Here is a 22,847-nt window from a genome sequence, read left to right on the forward strand (position 1 = left end):
GGGCTCGCCATTAGACTATCAGCAGATTTCTTAGCAGAAATCTTGCAGGTCAGGAGAGAATGGGATAATATACTCAAGGTGCTAATTAAAAAAACCCTGCCAGCCAACAATACTATACTTAGAAAAGCTGTTTTTCAGAAATAAAATAGAAGTAAAGTCTTTCCCAGATAGACAGAAGCTAAGGGAATTCATCACCTCTAGAACTGATTTACAAGAAATGCTTAAGAGTTCTTCAACCAGAAACAAAAGAACAATAACTACTACCACAAGAACATATCAAAGTATAAAACTGACTGGTAGAGAGGTATTTATATATATTCAAATTCAGAATATTCCATTACTGCAACAATGGTGTGTAAATCTCTCAAATTGCTATTATAAAGGTTAAATGTTGAAACAGTAAAAAAAACTGTAATTGCATTAAGTTGTTATGAAGTCCAAAATGTAAAAAGGTATAAACTGTGACAGCCAAAATAATTGTGAGGAGGGTAAAAGTCTAGAATATCTTCATGTGACAAAGTTAAATTGTTATCAGCTTAAAATAGTCTATTATTACTATAAGATGCTTTGTGTAAGCCTCATGATTAACTTCAAAGCAAAAAACTACAGTAGATACACAAATGAGAACGAGAAAGGAATCAAAACTTAGCACATAGCACAAAATCACAAGAGTAGACAATAAGAGAGGAAGAAAGGAACAAAGGACCAAAAAACAACCAGAAAACAATAACAAATGCAGTAGTACATGCTTACCTATCAATAACAATCTTCAATGTAATTAAGCTCTCCAATCAAAAGATTTAGAATGGATGGAAAAATAAGATTCAGACGCTGCTTCAAGATTGTGACTACAGACATCTCATGCCCGTTCTCCTCAGAAGGAAGATCAAAATTACTGGTAAATCATCAAGTTTTGACAAGGAAACAGAGGGAACAGAGCCAGGACCTGTTGGAGTACCCACGTGAAGAAGATTGGGTGGAGAGAAAGAAAGCAGCAAAAGTCTGGTTGATAGCGACCGCTGAGGAACTCAGAGTCCAGCAGAAACTGTAGGTGGGAGTGTGTCTCTGCTCCCCTCACCCCTCTGACAACACACTGGCTGCTAAACAGCTGGGGAGCCCCTCAGCCCTTGCAAGCCAGGGCAACACTATTGGTGGCGATTAGAGGACTTCCTGAAAACAGAGAACTGGGTGAGCAGCTGACTTAGCCATGCTGCACCCACCTCTGATCCAAACTGAGATGGCAGTTGTCATACCAGTTGTGTACCTGTGGTGCCACTCCCCTTGCTTGTAGATCCTCTGCCCTTGAGCCACTGCACCACCACCCGCAGACATACTACACAACCTACTCTGACTTTGGCAAGTACATGACACCAGCAGATTCTCAGGGAGTTTGGGGTCTCCCACAGATTGAACCCTTGGCACAAACTGCCCCTCAAGGAGGAGACAGAGCAGCCTGTCAAAGCCACCAATGGGAAACAGGAAATGTGGGTGCAGCACTAACCACTGAAGGGGGCAGCGCCAATGCCTCGGAACAAACGTGGAGAAGGGGGTCATCTCTCACCTTCTCATCTCGCCAAAGTGCATGATTGTGGACATGGCAGCAGTTCTTTCTGTTGGGGCTCAATGGCCCTTTCTGGGCTTCTCTGGTGGCTCGATGAAAGTGAACAGAGCCTAAATAAATCTGCTGTATCTTACTCTTCGGCACCATCTACTGGACTGCAGCCTGAATTACACCGCCAAGCAAAAACTACAAAAAACAGCATCTGAGAAAGCCACCACACAAACCTACCTGCAACCAAAAAACCCATATGGAGCTTTGGCCCCCTAAAAGCACCCAGAAAAGAAGCCAATCGAGCATACACAACATACATCACAGTTACACCTTCAAGGGGAAAAAAAAATAAGTCCCATCCAAATAAACACAAATCCAAAAAAAGAATTGTCAACTCACTCAGATGAGAAGGAATCAGTGAAAGAACTCTGGAAGTACAAAAAGCCAAGGTGCTTTGTCATCTCCAAAGGATCGTTCTAGCTCCCTAGCAATGGATCCTAAGCAGACTGAAATATCTAAAATGATACATAAAGAACTTGGAATATTGATGGCAAGGAAACTCCACAAGATCTGAGAGGAAGTTGAAATTCAATACAAAGAAGCCAGAAAAATGATCCAGGACATGAAAGATGACATAATGATATTAACAAAGAACCAAACAGAACTTTTGGAATTAAAAAACTCACTATGGGAATTTCAAAATACAGTTGGAAGCCTTAACAACAAACTAGACAAAGCAGAAGAAGAATTTCAGAGCTCAAAGACTGGTCTTTTGAATTAACCCAGTCAGACAAAAATAAAGAGAAAGAATTTAAAAAAGCAAACAAGGCCTTCAAGAAATATAAGATTATGTAAAGCAACCAAACCAATGAATTACTGGCATTCCTGAGAGAGAAAAACAGAAAGTAAGGAAACTGGAAAACATATTTCAGGGTATGATTCTGAAAAATTTCCCCAATCTTCCAAGAGAGGTTGATATGCAGACACAAGAAATTCAGAGAACACCAGTGAGATACTATATAAGATGACCATCACCAAGGCACACAGTCATCAGACAATCCAGGGTCAATGTGAAAGAAACAATCTTAAAGGCAGCTAGAGAAAAGAACCAAATTGCCTCTTTTAAAGGGAATCCCATCAGACTCACAACGGATTTTTCTTTTTTTTTTTTTTATACTTTAAGTTTTAGGGAACATGTGCACAATGTGCAGGTTTGTTACATACGTATACATGTAACATGTTGGTGTGCTGCACCCATTAACTCGTCATTTACATTAGGTACATCTCCTAATGCTATCCCTCCCCACTACCCCCACCCCACAACAGGCCCTGGTGTGTGATGTTCCCCTTCCTGTGTCCATGTGTTCTCATTGTTCAATTCCCACCTATGAGTGAGAACATGCAGTGTTTGGTTTTTGTCCTTGCGATAGTTTGCTGAGAATGATGGTTTCCAGCTTCATCCATGCCCCTACAAAGGACATGAACTCGTCATTTTTGATGGCTGCATAGTATTCCATGGTGTATATGGGCCACATTTTCTTAATTCAGTCTATCATTGTTGGACATTTGGGTTGGTTCCAAGTCTTTGCTATTGTGAATAGTGCCGCAATAAACATACGTGTGCTTGTGTCTTTATAGCAGCATGTTATATAATCCTTTGGGTACATACCCAGTAATGGGATGGCTGGGTCAAATGGTATTTCTAGTTCTAGATCCCTGAGGAATCGCCACACTGACTTCCACAATGGTTGAACTACTTTACAGTCCCACCAACACTGTAAAAGTGTTCCTATTTCTCCACATCCTCTCCAGCACCTGTTGTTTCCTGACTTTTTAGTGATTGCCATTCTAACTGGTGTGAGATGGTATCTCATTGTGGTTTTGATTTGCATTTCTCTGATGGCCAGTGATGATGAGCATTTTTTCATGTGTCTTTTGGCTGCATAAATGACTTCTTTTCAGAAGCGTCTGTTCGTATCCTTCGCCCACTTTTTGATGGGGTTGTTCTTTTCTTGTAAATTTGTTTGAGTTCATTGTAGATTCTGGATATTAGGCCTTTGTCAGATGAGTAAGTTGCAAAAATTTTCTCCCATTCTGTAGGTTGCCTGTTCACTCTGATGGTAGTTTCTTTTGCTGTGCAGAAGCTCTTTATTTTAATTAGATCCCATTTGTCAATTTTGGCTTTTGTTGCCATTGCTTTTGGTGTTTTAGACATGAAGTCCTTGCCCATGCCTATGTACTGAATGGTACTGCCTAGGTTTTCCTCTAGGGTTTTTATGGTTTTAGGTCTAACATTTAAGTCTTTAATCCATCTTGAATTAATTTTTGTATAAAGTGTAAAGAAGGGATCCAGTTTCAGCTTTCTACATATGGCTAGCCAGTTTCCCCAGCACCATTTATTAAATAGGGAATCCTTTCCTCATTTTTCGTTTTTGTCAGGTTTGTCAAAGATCAGATAGTTGTAGACATGCGGCATTATTTCTGAGGGCTCTGTTCTGTTCCATTCGTCTATACCTCTGCTTTGGTACCAGTACCATGCTGTTTTCGTTACTGTAGCCTTGTAGTATAGTTTGAAGTCAGGTAGTGTGATGCCTCCAGCTTTGTTCTTTTGGCTTAGGATTGACTTGGCGATGCGGGCTCTCTTTTGGTTCCATATGAACTTTGAAGTAGTTTTTTCCAATTCTGTGAAGAAAGTCATTGGTAGCTTGATGGGGATGGCATTGAATCTATAAATTACCTTGGGCAGTAGGGCTATTTTCACGATATTGATTCTTCCTACCCATGAGCATGGAATATTCTTCCATTTGTTTGTATCCTCTTTTATTTCATTGAGCAGTGGTTTGTAGTTCTCCTTGAAGAAGTCCTTCACGTCCCTTGTAAGTTGGATTGCTAGGTATTTTATACTCTTTGAAGCAATTGTGAATGGGAGTTCACTCATGATTTGGCTCTCTGTTTGTCTGTTATTGGTGTATAAGAATGCTTGTGATTTTTGCACATTGATTTTGTATCCTGAGACTTTGCTGAAGTTGCCTATCAGCTTGAGGAGATTTTGGGCTGAGACGATGGGGTTTTCTAGATATACAATCATGTCATCTGCAAACAGGGACAATTTGACTTCCTCTTTTCCTAATTGAATACCCTTTATTTCCTTCTCCTGCCTGATTGCCCTGGCCAGAACTTCCAACACTATGTTGAATAGGAGTGGTGAGAGAGGGCATCCCTGTCTTGTGCCAGTTTTCAAAGGGAATGCTTCCAGTTTTTGCCCATTCAGTGTGATATTGGCTGTGGGTTTGTCATAGATAGCTCTTGTTATTTTGAGATACGTCCCATCAATACATAATTTATTGAGAGTTTTTAGCATGAAAAGTTGTTGAATTTTGTCAAAGGCCTTTTCTGCATCTATTGAGATAATCATGTGGTTTTTGTCTTTGGTTCTGTTTATATGCTGGATTACGTTTATTGATTTGCGTATGTTGAACCAGCCTTGCATCCCAGGGATGAAGCCCACTTGATCATGGTGGATAAGCTTTTTGATGTGCTGCTGGATTCGGTTTGCCAGTATTTTATTGAGGATTTTTACATCAATGTTCATCAGGGATATTGGTCTAAAATTCTCTTTTTTTGTTGTGTCTCTGCCAGGCTTTGGTATCAGGATGACGTTGGCCTCATAAAATGCGTTAGGGAGGATTCCCTCTTTTTCTATTGATTGGAATAGTTTCAGAAGGAATGGTAACAGCTCCTCCTTGTACCTCTGGTAGAATTCGGCTGTGAATCCATCTGTTCCTGGACTTCTTTTGGTGGGTAAGCTATTAATTATTGCCTCAATTTCAGAGCCTGTTATTGGTCTATTCAGGGATTCAACTTCTTCCTGGTTTAGTCTTGGGAGGGTGTATGTGTCGAGGAATTTATCCATTTCTTCTAGATTTTCTAGTTTATTTGCGTAGAGGTGTTTATAGTATTCTCTGATGGTAGTCAGTATTTCTGTGGGATTGGTGGTGACATCCCCTTTATCATTTTTTATTGCATCTATTTGATTCTTCTCTCTTTTCTTCTTTATTAGTCTTGCTAGCAGTCTATCAATTTTGTTGATCTTTTCAAAAAACCAGCTCCTAGATTCATTGATTTTTTGGAGGGTTTTTTGTGTCTCTATTTCCTTCAGTTCTGCTCTGATCTTAGTTATTTCTTGCCTTCTGCTAGCTTTTGAATGTGTTTGCTCTTGCTTCTCTAGTTCTTTTAATTGTGATGTTAGGGTGTCAATTTTAGATCTTTCCTGCTTTCTCTTGTGGGCACTTAGTGCTATAAATTTCCTTCTACGCACTGCTTTGAATGTGTCCCAGAGATTCTGGTATGTTGTGTCTTTGTTCTCATTGGTTTCAAAGAACATCTTTATTTCTGCCTTCATTTCATTATGTACCCAGTAGTCATTCAGGAACAGGTTGTTCAGTTTCCACGTAGTTGAGCGGTTTTGAGTGAGTGTCTTAATCCTGAGTTCTAGTCTGATTGCACTGTGGTCTGAGAGATAGTTTGTTATAATTTCTGTTCTTTTACATTTGCTGAGGAGTGCTTTACTTCCAACTACGTGGTCAATTTTGAAATAGGTGTGGTGTGGTGCTGAAAAGAATGTATATTCTGTTGATTTGGGGTGGAGAGTTCTGTAGATGTCTATTAGGTCCGCTTGGTGCAGAGCTGAGTTCAATTCCTGGATATCCTTGTTAACTTTCTGTCTTGTTGATCTGTCTAACGTTGACAATGGGGTGTTAAAGTCTTCCCATTATTATTGTGTGGGAGTCTAAGTCTCTTTGTAGGTCTCTAAGGACTTGCTTTATGAATCTGGGTGCTCCTGTATTGGATGCATATATATTTAGGACAGTTAGCTCTTCTTGTTGAATTGATCCCTTTACAATTATGTAATGGCCTTCTTTGTCTCTTTTGATCTTTGTTGGTTTAAAGTCTTTTATCAGAGACTAGGATTGCAACCCCTGCCTTTTTTTGTTTTCCATTTGCTTGGTAGATCTTCCTCCATCCCTTTATTTTGAGCCTATGTGTGTCTCTGCACATGAGATGGGTTTCCTGAATACAGCACACTGACGGGTCTTGACTCTTTATCCAATTTGCCAGTCTGTGTCTTTTAATTGGAGCATTTAGCCCACTTACATTTAAGGTTAATATTGTTATGTGTGAATCTGATCCCTTCATTATGATGTTAGCTGGTTATTTTGCTCATTAGTTGATGCAGTTTCTTACTAGCCTCGATGGTCTTTACAATTTGGCATGTTTTTTCAGTGGCTGGTACTGGTTGTTCCTTTCCATGTTTAGTGCTTCCTTCTGGAGCTCTTTTAGGGCAGGCCTGGTGGTGACAAAATCTCTCAGCATTTGCTTGTCTGTAAAGTATTTTATTTCTCCTTCACTTATGAAGCTTAGTTTGGCTGGATATGAAATTCTGAGTTGAAAATTCATTTCTTTAAGAATGTTGAATAATGGCCCCCACTCTCTTCTGGCTTGTAGAGTTTCTGCCTAGAGATCAGCTGTTAGTCTGATGGGCTTCCGTTTGGAGGTAACCCAACCTTTCTCTCTGGCTGCCCTTAACATTTTTTCCTTCATTTCAACTTTGGTGAATCTGACAATTATGTGTCTTGGAGTAGTTCTTCTCGAGGAGTATCTTTGTGGCATTCTCTGTATTTCCTGAATATGAATGTTGGCATGCCTTGCTAGATTGGGGAAGTTCTCCTGGATAATATCCTGCAGAGTGTTTTCCAACTTGGTTCCATTCTCCCCATCACTTTCAGGTACACCAATCAGACGTAGATTTGGTCTTTTCACATAGTCCCATAATTCTTGGAGGCTTTGTTTGTTTCTTTTTATTCTTTTTTCTCTAAACTTCTCTTCTCGCTTCATTTCATTCATTTGATCTTCCATCACTGATACCCCTTCTTCCAGTTGACAAATTGGCTACTGAGGCTTGTGCATTCGTCATGTAGTTCTTGTGCCATGATTTTCAGCTCCATCAGGTTCTTTAAGGACTTCTCTACGCCATTCATCTAATTTTTTTTCAAGGTTTTTAACTTCTTTGCCATGGGTTCGAACTTCCTCATTTAGCAAGGTGTAGTTTGATCATCTGAAGCCTTCTTCTCTCAACTCGTCAAAGTCATTCTCTGTCCAGCTTTGTTCTGTTGCTGCTGAGGAGCTGCATTCCTTTGGAGGAGGAGAGGCACTCTGATTTTTAGAGTTTCCAGTTTTTCTGCTCTGTTTTTTCCCCATCTTTGTGGTTTTATCTACCTTTGGTCTTTGATGATGGTGACATACAGATGGGGTTTTGGTGTGGATGTTCTTTCTGTTTGTTAGTTTTCCCCCCAACAGTCAGGACCCTCAGCTGCAGGTCTGTTGGAGTTTGCTGGAGATCCACTCCAGACCGTTTGCCTGGGTATCAGCAGCGGAGGCTGCAGAACAGTGGATATTGGTGAACAGCAAATGTTGCTGCCTGATCATTCCTCTGGAAGTTTTGTCTCAGAGGAGTACCAGGCTGTGTGAGGTGTCAGTCTGCCCCTACTGGGGGGTGCCTCCCAGTTAGGCTACTCGGGGGTCAGGGACCCACTTGAGGAGGCAGTCTGTCCGTTCTCAGATCTGCAGCTGCGTGCTGGGACAACCACTACTCTCTTCAAAGCTGTCAGACAGGGACATTTAAGTCTGCAGAGGTTTCTGCTGCCTTTTGTTTGGCTATGCCCTGCCCCCAGAGGTGGAGTCTACACAGGCAGGCAGGCCTCCTTGAGCTGCGGTGGGCTCCACCCAGTTTGAGCTTCCCGGCCACTTTGTTTACCTACTCAAGCCTTGGCAATGGTGGGCGCCCCTCCCCCAGCCTCGCTGCCGCCTTGCAGTTTGATCTCAGACTGCTGTGCTAGCAATGAGCGAGGCTCCGTGGGCGTAGGACCCTTTGAGCCAGGCGCCGGATATAATCTCCTGGTGTGCCATTTGCTAAGACCGTTGGAAAATCGCAGTATTAGGGTGGGAGTGACCTGATTTTCCAGGTGCCGTCTGTCACCCCTTTCTTTGACTAGGAAAGGGAATTCCCTGACCTCTTGCACTTCTCGGGTAAGGTGATGCCTCGCCCTGCTTCGGTTCATGCTCGGTGCGCTGCACCCACTGTCCTGCACCCACTGTCTGACACTCCCCAGTGAGACGAACCCAGTACCTCAGTTGGAAATGCAGAAATCACCTGTCTTCTGTGTTGCTCACGCTGGGAGCTGTACACTGGAGCTGTTCCTATTCGGCCATCTTGGCTCCTCCTCCAACAACGGATTTCTTAGCAGAAATCTTACAAACCAGAAGACATTGGTGGCCTATTTTTAGCCTTCTTAAAGAAAAGAAATGCCATCCAAGAATTTCACAGCCTGCCAAGCTAAGTAAGCTTCATAAACAAAGGAGAAATAAAGTTTTTCCCAGACAAGCAATTGCTAAGAGAATTTGTCACCAGCAGATAGGCCCTACAAAAATGCTTAAAGGAGTTCTAAACATGAAAATAAAAGAATGATACTTGCTGCCACAGAAGTACATGTAAGTTCAAAGCTACTGCCACTATAAAGCAACTATACAATTGAGACTACAAAGCAATAGTTAACACTAAGAGAGGAAGAAAACCTCACATATCAGTATTAACGCTGAACATAAATGGCCTAAATGCTTCACTACAAACACAGAATGGCAAATTGGATGAAAAAACAAGACCCAACCATCTGCTATCTTCAAGAGACCCATCTCACATGTAATGACACCCAAAGGACTTGATGTAAAGGGATGGAGAAAGATCACACAAATTTAAAACAAAAAAGATCAGGGCTTGCTACTCTTGTATCAGATAAAACAGATTTTAAATCAACAACAGTACAAAAGGAGAAAGAAAAGTACTACATAATGATAAAAGGTTCAATTAAACAAAAGGATTTAACTATCCTAAATATGTACGTGCCCAACACTTGAGGACCCTGATTTATAAACAATTACTACTAGATCTAAGAAAAGGGACAGACAATAATATCATACAATAATAGTGGACACTTTAACACCCCACTGATAGCATTAAACTGATCAAGGCCCAAAACTAATAAATTCTAGACTTAAATTGGACACTTGACCAGTTGGACCTAATTAGCATCTACAGAACACTCCACCAAACAACCACAGAATATACATTCTTTTTATCTGCACACAGAACATAGTCTAAGACTGACCACATACTCAGTCATAAAGCAAGTCTCAATAAATTTTTTAAAAAACTGAAATCATACTAAGCATCTTCTTGGACCATAGTAGAATAAAAATAGAAATCAATACCAAGAGGAACTCTCAAAGCCACACAAATACATGGAAAGTAAACAACCTGCTTCTGAATGACTTTTGGAAAACAATAAAATTAAGGCAGACATTTAAAAAGATTTTTGAAACAAATGAAAGTAGAAACACTACATACCAAAACCTCTGAGATATGGTAAAAGCAGTTAAAAGGAAAGTTTACAGCATTAAATGCTTATACAAAAATAATAGAAAGATCTCAAATTAACAACCTAATGCTGCACCTACAGGAACTAGAAGAACAAAAAGAAACTAAATCAAAAGCTAGCCGACGAAAAGAAATAACTAAAATCAGAGCGGAACTAAATTAAATTGAGACCAAACAGCCATAGAAAAGATCAAAGAAAAGTTGGTTCTTCAAAAAGATAAACAAGATTAATAAACTTCTGGAAAGATTAACACATGAAAAAAAGAGAAGATTCATAAACACAGTCAGAAATAACAAAGGTGACATTACAACGGATCCCACAGAAATACAAAAGATCCTCAGAGACTACTATAAACATCCCCATGTGCACATACTATAAAATTAGGAAATGAACAAATTCTTGGAAACACACAATCTCCCAAGATTGAACTAGGAAGAAACTGAAACCTTGAACAGACCAATAATGAGTACAAAATTGAATCAGTAATAAAAAAAAAAAAACTACCAATCAAAAAAAAAGTCCTGGACCAGATAGATTCACAAGATACACAAAGAAGGCTGATGCCAATCCTACTGAAATTATTGAAAATAAATTAAGATGGAGAGATTCCTCCCTAACTCATTCTACAAGACCAGTTTCATCATGATATCAAAATATGGCAAGGGCACAACAAAAAAAGAAAACTACAGGCCAATGTTGCTGATGAAAATAGACACAAAAATCCTCTATAAAATATTAGCAAACTAAATCCAGTAGCACATTAAAATGAAAATTTGTATGATCAAGTGAGCCTTATTCCTGGGATGCAAGGACGGTTCAACACACACAAACCAATAAATGTGATTCCCCACATAAACAGAATTTTAAAAAAGAATATGATCACCTCAATATACACATAAAAAGCATCTGATAAAATCCAACATTGCTTTATGATAAAAAACACTTAACAAATTAGGCATCAAAGGAAGATATCTCAAAATATTAAGAACCACCTATGACAAACCCACAGCCAACATCATGCTGAATGAGCAAAAAGTTAGAAGGATTCCTCCTAAGAACTAGAACAAGACAAGGATTCCATTCTTAGCAATCCTATTCAACACAGTACTGGCAGTCCCAGCCAGAGCAATCAGGCTAGAGAAAAAAAAAAAGACATCCAAATAGGAAAAGAGAAAGTCAAATTATCTCTTTGTGGACAATTTAATTCTGTACCTGGAAAATTCTAACAATTCCACCATGATTCCTAGACTTGATGAGTGACTTCAGTAAAGTTTCAGGACATAAAATCATTGTACAAAAATCAGTAGTATTTCTATACTCCAATACCATTCAAGCTGAGAATGAAATCAGTAATGCAATCTCATTTACAATAGCCACTCACACACAAAAATACTGAGGAATACATTTACCCAAGGAGGTGAAAGATCTCTACAAGGAGAACTACAAAACACTGATGAAGAAAATCATAGATGACATAAACAAATGGAAGTGCATTCAATGCCCATGGAAGGAGACTTGGTATCATTAAAATGTCCATACTGCCTGAAGTAATCTACAGAATCAATTCAATTTCTATCAAATTACCAATGTTATTTTTTTGTAAAAAATAAAAAAACCTAAAATTCATATAGAACCACAAAAGACCCAGAATAGCCAAAGTTATCCTGAGCAAAAAGAACAAAACTGGAGGAATCACATTACCTGACCTCGAATTATACTACAGAGCTGTAACCAAAACAGCATGGTGCTGGCATAAACACAGGCACATAGAACAGTGGAACAGAATAGAGAACCCAGAAATAAATCCATACATCTATAGTGAATTCATTTTTGACAAATGTTCCAGGAATATACGTTTGAGAAAAGACAGTCTCTTCAATAAATGGTGCTGGGAAAACTGGATATCCATATGCAGAAGAATGAAACTAGACTCCTATCTTTTGCCATATACAAAAATCAAATCAAAATGTATTAAAGACTTAAATCTGAGGCCTCAAACTATGAAACTACTAAAAGAAAACACTGGGGAAACTCTCTAGGACACTGGCCTAGGCAAAGACTTCTTCAGTAATATCCCATAACCACAGGCAACCTAAGTAAAAATGGACAAATGGACTTGATTGCACATCAAGTTAAGAAGCTTCTGCACAGCAAAGGAAACTATCAACACAGTGAAGAGACAACCCACAGAATGGGAGAAAATATCCGCAAACTACCCATCTGACAAGGGATTAATAACCAGAATATATAAGGACCTCAAACCACTCAACAGGAAAAATCTGATAATCCAATTTAAAATGGGCAAAAGATCTAAATAGACATTTCTAAAAAGATGACATGCAAATGGCAAACAGGCATATGAAAAAGTGCTCAACATCACTGATCATCAGAGAAATACAAATCAAAATGACAATGAGTTATCTCACCCCAGTCAAAACAGCTTTCATCAAAAGGACTAGCAATAACAAATGCTGGCGAGGATGTGGAGAAAAGGGAACCCTCTTACACTCGTACACTGTTGGTAGGAATGTAAACTAGTACAGCCACTTATGGAGAACAGTTTGGAGGTTCCTCAAAAAACTAAAAATAGAACTACCATACAATCTAGCAATCCCACTGCTAGGTATGTACCCAAAAGAAAGGAAATCAGTATATCAGAGATATCCACACTCCCATGTTTATTGCAGGACTAGTCACAATAGCCAAAATCTGGAAGCAACCTAATTGTCCATCAACAGATGAGTGGATAAAGAAAACTGTGGGACATAAACACAATGGAGTACTATTCAGCCATAAAATAGAATGAGATCCTGTCATTTGCAACAATATGAAAGGAACTGGAGTTCTATTACGTTAGGTGAAATAAGCCCGGCACAGAAAGACAGATTTTGCACGTTTTCACTTATTTGTGGAAACTAAAAGAATTAAAACAATTGAATTCATGGAAACGGAACATGATTGTTATCAAAAGCTGGAAAGGGTAGTGCATGAAAGTGGGAATGGTTAATGGGTACAAAAATTAGATAAAATGAATAAGATCCAGTATTTGATAGCACAACAGGGTGAATATAGTCAACAATAATTTATTGTACCTTTAAAAATAACTAAGAGTGTAACTCGATTGTTTGAAATGCAAAGAAAGGATAAATGCATGAGGTGATAGATACCCATTTACCCTAATGTGATTAGTTTGTATTTATGCCTGTATTAAAATATCTCATGTATCCCATAAATATATACATCTACCATGTACCTACAAAAATTAAAAGTAAAAAAAAAAATTTTTTTAAGGCACAACTTACAGAAAACAGGGGAAACAGCGTAAGAAAAAGACTTCAACATTGGGCAGATCCAGGTTCAAATCTTTGTTCTGCCCTTAGTTGGAAATATTTTATATAATTATTTTATCCTTTCTATATATGCTTTGTAAAGTTGTAAGGATTAAAAAAAAACAATAAATATACAGTTAATCCTTGAACAACACAGGTTTGACCAGCACAAATCCACTTACACACAATTTTTTTTTCTGCCTCTGCCACCCGAGACAGCAAGACCAACCCTCTTACTCCTCCTTCCTCAGCCTACTCCACCTGAAGATGAGGATGAAGACCTTTATGATGATCCACTTCCATTTAAAAATAGTAAATATATTTTCTCTTCCTTATGATTTTCTTAATAACATTTTTCCTTTAGCTTTGTTGTAAGAATACAGCATATAATACACATAACATAAAATACATGTTACTCTATGTTATTGGCAAGGCTTCCAGTCAACAGTAGGATATCAGTAGTAAAGACTATGGGGAGTCAAAAGTCGTATGTGAATTTTTGACTGTGCAAGGGGCCAATGCCCCAACCCCCATGTTGTTCATGGGTCAATAGTAGAGTGGTTATAATATGCCTGGCATAAAACAAGCAATAAACTATAGGAACTGTTGTTACTATGATGTATATCATGACTATTTGCCAATGATCTAGTTGTAGGCTAAAACCCAGAAAATTAACTTAAAATTGGCAGAACAGGAAAACTCACTGGATAAGAGGATAAGCAAAAACTCAAAATGTCTGCAAATATTAGCAATATTCTGTTAGGAAAAAAAACCTTTAAAGATTGAAATGGAATTATAAACTATCTAGAAATAACCTTTATAAGAAATACAACAGATAAGTGTGAAAATGATCAAAATTTGTGTAAGAGATATAAAAGAAACTATGAGTAAATGTAGAAATTTAACTTGTTTCTGTATAAAAACTATTATAACTATGTCAATTATTCTTAACTTGTAGGTTTAATATAATACTAATCAAAATTACAATAGGATTGAAAAAAAAAAGAAACAAGAATTACCCTAAAAATGTATCTGGTAAAGAAAAAGAGAGCAAATAACTAAGAATAATAAGTGTAAAAAGGAGAGTAAAGGGGAAATGAGGAAAGAATTCTATTAGAAATTAAAGCATATTGTAAATAATTACTAATACAACGAGGTACTGGCAGAAAAGACAGAGTAATAGAGCAAAGGAGAAAGCCCAAAGGAAGATATAGCTTGATACATACTTGCTATAGATTCATTCACTGGTATATATAAGAATTTAATAAGTCTTACAAGTAGCATTATAAATCAGTGGCAGAAGGATGATGTAGTCATTAAATTATGCTGGGATTTTGATAAGCTACTTGGCAATAGTAAATTAAAAATTTTAAAATAAAATAAGGGCTGGGCGCGGTGGCTCATGCCTATAATCCTAGCACTTTGGGAGGCTGAGGCGGGCAGATCACAAGGTCAGGAGTTTGAGACCTGCCTGGCCAACATGGTGAAACCCTGTCTCTACTAAAAATACAAAAATTAGCCAGGCGTGATGGTACGTGCCTGTAGTCCCAGCTACTCGGGAGGCTGAGGCAGAAGAATCGCTTGAACCCAGGAGGTGGAGCCGAGATCGTGTCACTGCACTTCAGTGAGCCGAGATCATGTCACTGCACTTCAGCCTGGGTGACAGAGCAATACTCCATCTCAAATAATAATAATAATAAATAAATAAGATAAATTAGTTCTGACTTCAAATCAATCTCCCAAATAACTTCCACATTGATTATTATTAAATGCGAGAGAGACAGAGAGAGACTGAGAAAGATAGGTAATGAGAAAGGGTGAGAGAGAGAATGAGAACGAAAAAACAGAAAAAAAAAAGCACTAGAAAATTATAATACTGATGTACTACCCAGGAAGAGCTATAAAAATGTTAATACAACCAGGATTAAGAATATGAGCTAAATCTTACATGCTCTTCCCACACTTTTTTTTCTCTCTCATAAGCCTCCTTTCTCTTTCGTTCTAGTTGTTCTTTTAGTACAGCAGCACGTGCATTTGCATGGGCCTAAAAATAAAAACAATTAACAAAATGAGTTACCAGAAAGAAGGGCATAGGGTTTTTGTTTTTTTTTTTTTGCCAGGTCTATGAAGATATTTACTTATTAGCCAAAAAAGAAGTGTGCATGTGGTCTTAGAATAAAAATGTAAGCTCACTCTAAATCTCTAGCACCTAAAACCAGCCTTGACATACAGCAGGTGTTCAATAAATATTTGCTGAGTGAAAATAAAGGCAGGTATATTTGAACGTGAAAAAAATGTAAAAATTTAAAACAATTATTATACACAGACTTCATTTGCCTTCATGGGGATGTATATTCGTATATTTTTTATTTTTAAGGTTACCATTTTTTTCAAGATTACTTATATGATAGTTTCATGTATTTATGCCATGGTTTTATCTATTTTCATAAACATAATACAAAAAGAGAAAAATACTATTTTTAGAAACCAAAAAGTGGAGGAGAAAGATGAAAGAAAAAGGAAGAGACTAAAGTGATATAACTATGCAAAACTTAAGAACACAATTTGCTATCTCAGCTTTCAATTTTCTCTAAGAAAACCTGTATCATTTCTAGTCTATACCTTCAGTGATTCGATTTTTTTGCGCCTCATGTCAGCCTCTTCACTTCCTTCTTGTCCTTCAGAATGATTAGCTTCTTTCTACAAAATAAGTAGATAAGCAAATCACTTAGGATAGATTCATCAAATTGAGTGCAGAGCTCTGTGAAAGATAACAATGAATAACTAAAATCTAAAAATATAAAATGGAAATCATTTAATGCTGTTAGTTTTCTCCTAAAGCTGCAACTGAACTCTCCACCACTATCAGCCTTTCAGAACAATGGAACAAAAAGATAATGATATAAAATGCATTTTAATCCTCCCATGAATACTAGTTATATTTTCCTCTCAGAATTTCTCTGGAACAAATGGTCTTATCAATTTAAAATCACATAAATAAGATTTACTTTATGTGTAGTTTTTTGATCTTTGAACTTCCACTGTCGTCATCAGTTTTGTTGTTGTTGTCGTTGTTGTTAATGGCACAGCATTTTAAATGTTAACCTACTATGATATCATTCAATTTCTTCAAAAAAATAGCTTTTCAACCTACCTTTTCACCACGAAGTTTGGCTTTAATCTGTTGGCGCTCATTGAAATTCTGTAGTCTTATTTGCCTCAGTCTTGCCAGATAAACCTACAAGGAGGCAAAAACCCCAACATAATAATGTAAAAGCAAAGCTATTGACATTTTTACTGCTAGATTTTTTTAAAATTTAAGGAACAGTGTTAATTTGAACACAAGAAATAAAAGTTCTGAAATCCGGTTAATGGAAATGTAATATTAGCTTTCAAGTGTTTAATTAAGAACAATTTATTTCTGAAAAGAAAGAAATACATTATAAAATTACAAATTTTTAATTTAATCAAAAGAAAAGAAACTGAAATCATAATATTGAATAAGTTACGGGGCAAAATTATAACACAGAATGTCAGTCAAAAATATATTAACAGGTCCCTATAGACCTACAAAATCTTCAAATAATTGTTAAGAATTTAAACCATGCAAGAAAAGAAGGCAATAAATTCAAAAATGGCTATGTGATGGAGGTAGCGAACATGCGGGAAGCATACCTCTTCCTCTTTGTTTCTTGGCTTCCCTCCTCTTGAAGAGCTGGGCCTGCCTCCATACATAGCTGCCAGGTTTTGCAGGATTCCCTGTTTATCATTTAATGTACTAAGTTTAAAGAATGACTAAGGCTACATTATTATCTTACCAAGGAATATCCAGGTGCTACTTTATTTCTTTTGGCAAATACTGACCATTTCTTGATGATAAACTGTGATAACAAACCCTGGCGTTTTCCTATGTCAACTTGAAATATATATTTAGTGAGAACAGAAGGAAGCAATTAAGCCCCAAACATAATTATTCAAAACAGAGACCAGCTATCTTTGTGTTAGTCACTTAAGAGGGGTTTTTTTTGTTTGCTTGTTTGTTTGTTTTAAATCACTGCTTTGGAGGTTAAACCCCAAACCAAATTTTCCTCTACAAACAGCCAATCCATTTCGACATATGTCTATATATATACTAAACACATACAAAATAAGATATTTGAGATCACTTTTTCTGAATTCAACAAATGGGTTGTATATTAATTAAGAGATCTCAATCAAACTCTGTGCACTCAGGCATGTTCAGTTACTATACAGCAAATGTTCAAACCCAATCAAAAATGGACTCATTTTTGAACATAGTTTATATATTTCTCTTCCTTCAGCATACAAGCATGCTTCGACTTACTCCCTTAAAAAAACTCTTTAGTCCCACTTTCCTGTAAAATGTCTTTTTATTGGCTTATTGAATGTGTATTTTTTTATTCATCATCTCAATTTTCCTGCTTCCCAGTCATTTTTTAGCTCACTACAATCTAGTTTCTGATCCCATTATGACTGAAAATTTTCTAAGGTCACCAATGACTTTCTACTTCACAACTGAAATGAGCCCTTTTGAGTGATTTTTGCATTTAACATTTCCACTGGAAATTAGTTTTGACTGAATCCACTTAATTTATATATGTATTTTTTCTGTCATAACATAATACATACTCATTATAGAAAATTTATTAAAAAATAAAGAAAATGTGAATCATTTATAATTCTGCCATCTGAGAAACTTAAAATTTGAGGGTACTGTCTTCCAAATTTCCTTCTCTGCATATGTATAATACATACATGTTTATTTTTATAAAACTGGTATTTTACTAGTTATCCAGACAATATTATATCCTAAATCTCTTCCCACATCCATTTAATATTCCTTACAAACACTATTCTTAAGTGACTATATACTATTCATAACACTCCACTATACAAATGTTCTATAATTCACACATTTTTAAAAAGTCTCTCTTCTCTTTCAGTATTTATAATGGCACTCTCTCGGGTTCTTCCAATTGTCACTATTTTTCACAGGCTTTTCTCTCCTTGGCTTGTTGCTGAATGCCAATATTTTCTAGAGTTTCATTTGCTGGCCCTCCTTCTCTTCTCATCCCCAGGCTTTAACATATGCTGCCAATTCCCAAACCTTGTAGCCCTTTTCTCTTTACAGCTTTCTGTGTATGTTAAACTGACATCTGGGCAACTCCACTCTTACGCAGCAAAGCTACCTCAATTTATAAACCTGACTTTATCCTTCTTTTTACTATATAATCTTATTCCCAATTCAGTTATTGAACATGATCAGCCACTCAAGTCAGCAAACTAGGAATTACATTTGCCTCTTACCTACTATACTCAAATATGCCAAATTACAGTTCTATCTCCTAATAATTCTATAATTGATCATTTCAGTTTCTGCCTTAGCTCAGCCTCTCTTCTTTTGACTCTTAAATTGCTAAATGAGTTTCCCAACTCATCCTACCTCTAGTCTCACATCCCACAATTCCATTCTCTACAATGCCCTGAGAGTAACCTTTCTCTTTCACATCAAATCCCACACAAATCCTTCAATGGTTACTATTATCTTCAGACTTTAATTCACATTCTGTTGAATGGCAGGTAAAGCCATTTGTGATCTCGCCATTTCTAGTCTCATCTCTGCCACTGCTCAGTCATAAATCCTACATTCTGGCTACGACAACTACTTGTGGTCTGTAAACTGTACCATGATCTCACTCATCCTCTTAAGATGGGTAACTCTACTCATCTTCCAAAACTCAAACCAAGTATCTCACCCTAGAAGCCTCTTCAAAGCCTTCTCTAGGGAGTTAAGTGTGCTTCCTTTGACCTTCCATACCATTTCTTTATAGAAACCTCTCACAGTAGCACTCATTAGAGTGCATTATAATGGTGGAAGGGCAGTATGTTTTAGTTAAGAACATGAAATACAGACTCTGAAATCTGTTTTTGTCAACATCACATAAACACTGCTGATCTTAAACAAAACTGCTTAAACTTGTTGTTAAGCCTAGGCATAAAAACACCTACTTCTTGGGTGTACCAGAGCAAAAAAGTATTACTGTAAGAGCATGCCCTACCTTTTTTCTTTTGCAGCATGACAAAGCGCCTTTACTCACTCAGTTTCCTCCCCTCTTCAAGAAGGCCCTTGCAATAGCTTATCAGTATTTGAGCTTTTGAGATATATATAGGTCAAAGAGTTGGGGAGATGAAGGAAAATAAGAAATAAGCAGCGCTGGGCAAAGATGTGAGATAAATTCTGAAAAGGCATATGGGAGTATCTACAAAGTTAAGGGGAGTGGGTGGTAGTGAATTGAGTATTGCTATAGATGATAACTTCCTTTCATGATATTTGAGAAATGCAAGAATCTGAGTTACTCTGAAGTTTTAAAACCTTTTTAGTTTGAAGTATTATAGATATACAGAAAGGTGAAAAGAATATACAGGGAGGTCCTGTGCGCCCCTTCACCCAGCCTTTCCCAAATTTCTCACCTTGCATAGCTACATTACACCATCAAAACCAGGAAACTGACACTGATTCAAATTATAGATATAATCTTTTATTTGTGCCGTGCATCTACACAATTTTGTCACTCATGTCATCTTATGTTAATTCCACCCTAATCAAGACGCTTAGCTGTATTATTACTGGAACACTTCATAGCCACATTCACTACCTCCATCCCTAACCCATTGACCATTAAACTGTTCTCCATCTTGATAATTATGTCATAATTTCTATATAGACTCACAATATGTGTCCTTTTGAGACTGAGTGTTTTCATTCAATATAATTATATATGGTCCATCTATGGTATTGCAATGCATCAATAGTTCATTCCTTTTCATTGCAAAGCAATATTCCATGGGGTGGATATAGTGTTATGATACAGTCTTTTCATTCATTCACCCATTAAAGGGCATTTGGGTAGTTTTAAGTTTTTTTGCTATTACAAATAAAGTTTCTATGAATATTCATGAATGAGTTTCTAAGTGACAACAAGTTTTCTTTTCTCTGCAACATATGCACAAGAATGAAATCGCTGGTTCTTGGTATGAAGTCCATTTTTAGTTTAAAAAGGAACTGTGAAACTATTTTGCACAATGGCTGTATCATTTTACATTCCAAACAACAATGTATAGGTGACCAGTTTCTTCAAAACTTCATCAGCATTTGGTTTTATCACTATTTTTTTATTATAGCCATTTTGATAGGTGTGAAGTGATAACATCATTGTGGTTTAAGTTTGCATTTTCCAAATGATTTGGGTATCTCTTCATGCATTACCTGCCATATGTATATCCTCTTTGGTGAAATGTTTTGTATAAATTTTCCTCATTTTCTAACTGGATCTTTTATGTTTAATGTTGAGTTTTGATACTTCTTTATATTTTCTAAATATAAGCCCTTTGTTGGATAAGTGCTATACAAACATTTCTCTCAACCTGTAATTTGTATTTTCTTTCTCTTAACAGGGTCTTTTGCAGAGCCAAATTTTTAAATTTGGACAAAGCCTGGTTTATCAGCTTTTCCTTTTTTGGATTATACTCTTGGTGTCAAGTCTAATAACTCTTTGCCTAGTACTAGATCCCCAAATTTTCTTCTCTTTTTACTAGAAGTTTTGCAGTTTCATATGAAAGCCCATGATCTGTTTTGAGGTAATTATTTTATATGGTTTGAGGTTTAGGTCAAGGTTGGTAGAGCTTATGGATGTCCAATTCCTCCCACAATAATATTGAAAAGGTTACTCCTACTCCACTGAATTGCTTTTATGTGTTTGTCAAGAATCAGTTAGGCATATATATTTGTGTGCATCTATTCTGGGACTCTCCATAGTGTTTCATTGATCTATGTGTCTATCCCTTTGCCACTACTATACTGTTTTGATTACTGTAGCTATAAGTTAGCCTCAAAATCGGGAAGAGTTATTCTTCCCAAGTTGTTGTTCTTCAAAATTGTTTTAGTTACTTTAAGGTCTTTCTCTTTCCATATAAATTTTAAAATAAGCCTGTCTATATTAAAAAATATTTTCTGAGATTTTAGTAAGAATTGCATTATCTCTCCAATTTAACAAGAATTGCCATTTTTACTATTGTGAGTCTTCTGATTCATAAACAATGTATCTCTCCAAGTATTTAGGTCTTCTTAGATTTTTTTCATCAGCATTTTGTCATTTAATTGCATTTAATATTGCATATGTTTTGTTAGCATTCTTTTTCACATTCTTTGGAACAACTGTAAATGGCACTACATTTTTTGTATCAGTTTCCACTTGCTCACTGTCAATATATATAAATTCAATTGATTTTTGTGTACTGATCTTGTATCCTGCAACTATAATGAATTCACTTTTTAGTTTCAGGAGTATTTTTGTAGAGTTCTGGGAATTTCCCATTCAGATAATCATTATCAACTTGAAATAGCAACAACTTTATTCCATCTTTTCAATTCTGTATGCCCCTTCTTGCTTTATTGCAGTAACTACAACTTACAGTACAATGTCAAATATGAGTGGTAAAAGTTACATGCTTGCCTGTTCCCTAATTGTAGAGGGAAATCCTTCAGTCTTCTACCTGTATAATATTAGATGCAGGGTTTTTGCAGATGCCTATTGTGAGGTTCAGAACATTCCCCTGTATTTCTAGTGTGCTGACAGTTATTATTTTTTTAAATCATGAATGGGTGCTGATTTTTTTCAAAAGATTTTCTGTATCAATTGATGTAATCATATGAATTTCCTTCTTTAGCCTGTTGATATGGTGAATCACATTGATTTTTTAATACTGTAAAATACTTGTACATCTAGACTAAATTCCACTTGGTTGGGGCTGGATATAATTTACTAAAATTTTATTGAGGATTTTTGTTATTTATTTATTTATTTATTTATTTATTTTTTGAGACAGAGTCTTGCTCTGTTGCCCAGGCTGGAGTGCAGTGGCACAATCTTGGCTCACTGCAAGCTCCGCCTCCCGGGTTCATGCCATTCTCCTGCCTGAGCCTCCTGAGGAGCTGGAACTACAGGCGCCTGCCACCACGCCCGGCTAATTTTTTTGTATTATTAGTAGAGACAGGGTTTCACCATGTTAGCCAGGATGGTCTTGATCTCTTGACCTCAGGTGATCCACCTGCCTCGGCCTCCCAAAGTGCTGGGATTACAGGCATGAGCCACCGCGCCGGGCAAGGATTTTTGTATTTAATTTCATCAAAGATACTGGTCTGTAGTTTGCTTTTCTGTGCTGTCTTTGGTTATGGTATTAGGGTAATACAGTCTCAAAATGAGTTGATTAGTATTCACTCCACTACTACTTCTGGGAACAGATTGTAGTGTTGTATCAAATTGGTGTTAATTCTTCTTTGAATGTTTGGTAAAATTTTCCAGTGAAACCATCTAGGCCCAGAGATTTTCAATAGTTTTTGAATCACGAATTCAACTTTTAAAACAGTTATAGGACAATTTAAGATATCTGTTT

At 36.9% G+C, this 22,847-nt stretch overlaps 1 protein-coding gene across 13 annotated transcripts in view; it reads right to left on the bottom strand.

Annotated features, from left to right (window-relative positions):
* Positions 1-22,847, bottom strand: part of NEK1 (NIMA related kinase 1) — a 214,055-nt gene that overhangs the window by 98,222 nt on the left and 92,986 nt on the right. For 8 of the 13 annotated variants that reach the window (XM_057302209.2, XM_063603986.1, XM_055111995.2 and 5 more), the window contains 4 exons: positions 17,049-17,132; positions 16,528-16,611; positions 15,996-16,073; positions 15,322-15,417 (listed from right to left, as the gene is read on the bottom strand). In XM_057302209.2, the coding sequence (XP_057158192.2) occupies positions 15,322-15,417; positions 15,996-16,073; positions 16,528-16,611; positions 17,049-17,132 (342 nt within the window). The remainder of the gene's footprint in view (positions 1-15,321; positions 15,418-15,995; positions 16,074-16,527; positions 16,612-17,048; positions 17,133-22,847) is intronic. The other 5 variants (XM_063603985.1, XM_063603987.1, XM_057302208.2 and 2 more) reach the window with 1 other exon arrangement.

Source organism: Pan paniscus, chromosome 3 (assembly GCF_029289425.2).
Source record: "Pan paniscus chromosome 3, NHGRI_mPanPan1-v2.0_pri, whole genome shotgun sequence".
Classification (NCBI taxonomy): Eukaryota; Metazoa; Chordata; class Mammalia; order Primates; family Hominidae; genus Pan; species Pan paniscus.